This window comes from Sinocyclocheilus rhinocerous, unplaced genomic scaffold (genome assembly GCF_001515625.1).
Source record: "Sinocyclocheilus rhinocerous isolate Xijiao unplaced genomic scaffold, SAMN03320098_v1.1 scaffold1488, whole genome shotgun sequence".
Classification (NCBI taxonomy): domain Eukaryota; kingdom Metazoa; phylum Chordata; class Actinopteri; order Cypriniformes; family Cyprinidae; genus Sinocyclocheilus; species Sinocyclocheilus rhinocerous.
The window spans coordinates 274,076-277,007 of record NW_015633542.1 but is presented as its reverse complement, the minus strand read 5'-3'; the positions used below and the strand labels follow the sequence as shown (position 1 = coordinate 277,007).

The following is a 2,932-nucleotide window of genomic DNA, read 5'->3' as shown; positions in this document are numbered from 1 at the left end:
AAAAAAATTTACAAAAAAAAAAATAGCACATAAAAGGACTACAACTTAAAAAAAAAAGAAGAAAAGAAAAAGAAAATAATAGATCTGTGCATCTTCACATTTCTAATTTTAGGTTAATTAAAGTAATTAAAATTAAAATTAATAAAAGTACTACAATTTCTAAGTTTAGGTTGAAGTACTAAAATTATAAAAAAAATAAAAAATAAAAAATATATATATTTAAAAATATATATAAATGATAAAAGCACATAACTATTACTAATACTCTAAAACATTTAAAATAGTTTAAAAATAAATAAAGCTAAAATAATTATTACATGAAAAACTAAATTAGAAATTTCAAGAAATAGAAATAAAAAAATTAAGCTAAATAGATATATATATATAAACATAATATAAACAATATAAATAAAAATGTAAAATGTAATAAAAATGACAAAAGCAGAAATTAAATAAATAAAAGTTTAGGATGAAGTAGTAAAATTACAAAAAAAGCAGAAATTAAAAAAATAAAAGTTTAGGATGAAGTAGTAAAATTACTAAAAAAAAAAAAAAAAAAAAATTAAGACAATTAGAAAAATCACAAAAGCACAATTTCATATTAAATTGTTATATTATAGTTTTATATTTCAATATAAAAATAAAGGTTAATTTAAAATATGAATAATACTACAGTCAGAGCCGATCCTCCCTATACGCAAAAATACGCAAGCTGCGTAGGGCCCCCATGCTCTCAAAGATGATTTAATTTTAGTTTTGTTTTTGAATTTGGCCAGCGGTTATGAAAACATGAATAATCATTTCTTTGAACGCGGTGCGCTGTCGCCCTTTCTACATAAAAATCAGTCAAATCATGTAATGTGAATGTCGTACAGTCTTGCTCGAGACTAAAAAAACGAGTTGAAAGCGTACCGAGCCGCGGAAGAGACACTATTTCTCAAGCGATTTCCGCGAGCGCGATTCGAGACGGAGTGAAACACGGACAAATGCGTTTCATTCATTCGTTCATACCCACTCATACCCCTCTCCACCGACAGTTTTGCGTAGGGGCTCCCAGAAGTCTAGGATCGGCACTGAGTACAGTAAATAAATCATACAGTATTATCAGCGCTCGTACCCACGGCCAGGCAGGTGCTGATGCTGGTGAACTGTGCCAGCTGGCGGGAGACGGAGTGCACCTGGATGCCCAGCTCTCTGGTGGGCACCAGAACCAGCACACGGGTCACCTGCGTCTCTCTGGGCTTGTAGATCAGACGCTCCAGCACCGGCAACATGAAGGCCGCCGTCTTACCTGAGACACACAGAGTCATCTAAATGTGTCACGCAGACATTCAGCTACAAACTAATATTCATATTCATTCTCACCAGTGCCGGTGGCAGCACATGCACAGATGTCTTTTCCCAGCAGCCCCACAGGGACGCAGGCTTTCTGAATAGGAGTGGGCTGCTTAAAGCCTATAGTGGAGATGGCCTGAACAAACAGAATCCAGTGTGAGATGTCATTCATTAACATATGATGGCTTCAGAAACACTGATCATCCTCTACTGAAGGCCCATGTCACATCAATGTTTAATGCACACAGTTATGCAGCATTAAAATATAAAAAATGTAATATAAAAGTGGTCATTTATTACATTAACACTTCACTAAAGTGCTTGTACAAGTTACTTTCGTCTTTATGTTGAATCCTAAACCAACATAACTAGGTCAAAAACGTCAGTAATGATTGAGAAGCACTCAAAAATCATCACTAACATAGATGGCCTGAACAAACAGAATCCAGTGTGAGATGTCATTCATTAACATATGATGGCTTCAGAAACACTGATCATCCTCTACTGAAGGCCCATGTCACATCAATGTTTAATGCACACAGTTATGCAGCATTAAAATATTAAAAATGTAATATAAAAGTGGTCATTTATTACATTAACACTTCACTAAAGTGCTTAAGTAAGTTACTTTCGTCTTTATGTTGAATCCTAAACCAACATAACTAGGTCAAAAACGTCAGTAATGATTGAGAAGCACTCAAAAATCATCACTAACATTACTATTTATTAGTACATTAGTGCATATATATATATATATATATATAATTACAACATACACTAGCATTTAAAAGTTTGAGAACCGTAATTTGTAATGTTTGCTCACCATCACCCAGGCTGCATTTATTTATCAAAAATACAGTAAAAACAAAAAAAAAACAGTATTATTGTGAAATATTATTACAATTTAAAATAGCTGTTTTCTATGTGAATAGATGTTAAAATTTAATTTATTTCTGTGATCAAAGCTGTATTTTCAGCATCATTACTCCAGTCTTCAGTGTCACATGATCTTCAGAAATCATTCTAATATGCTGATCTGCTGCTCAAGAAACATTTCTGATTATTATCGATGTTGAAAACAGTTGTGCTGCAGAATAACTTTGTGGAAACGGTGATACATTTTATTTTTCACGATTCACAGATGAATAGAAAGTTCAAAAGAACAGCATTTATTTGCAATAGAATCTTTTGTCACATTATTAATATCTTTACTGTTACTTTTGATCAATTTAATGCGTCCTTGTTGAATAAAATTATTAATTTATTAAAAAATAAATAAATATCCACCCCCAAACTTTTGAAATAATAATGTACTGAAGTGATGGTTACTTTCAGAAAAAAAAAAGTTATTTAAGAGCAAATGAATAAACATGATACAAAGAGCATAAAAGGCTGAGAAACGTCAAGTTTTAGTTCTGTCACTGCTGTGTGTGTTTACAGTATGTTTCTAATGAATGTGGCGTCAGTCTCACCTTCAGTAAAGGTCTGGACAGATTCATATCCTGGAAGGTGAGGTTCTCATCATACTGAGAGGCGTCTTCAAAAAACGCTTGAGCCTTGAAGAAAGAAAGAAAGAGAGAGAGAGAGAGAGAGAGAG

The 2,932-nt window shown here is 32.7% G+C and overlaps 1 protein-coding gene across 3 annotated transcripts in view; it reads right to left on the bottom strand.

The window, feature by feature from the left end:
- The window catches only part of LOC107744345 (E3 ubiquitin-protein ligase Itchy-like), a 45,238-nt gene that overhangs the window by 10,550 nt on the left and 31,756 nt on the right, over window positions 1-2,932 (bottom strand). For all 3 annotated transcript variants that reach the window (XM_016557926.1, XM_016557924.1, XM_016557925.1), the window contains exon 25: window positions 1,118-1,256. In XM_016557926.1, coding sequence (XP_016413412.1) covers window positions 1,118-1,256 — 139 coding nt within the window. The remainder of the gene's footprint in view (window positions 1-1,117; window positions 1,257-2,932) is intronic.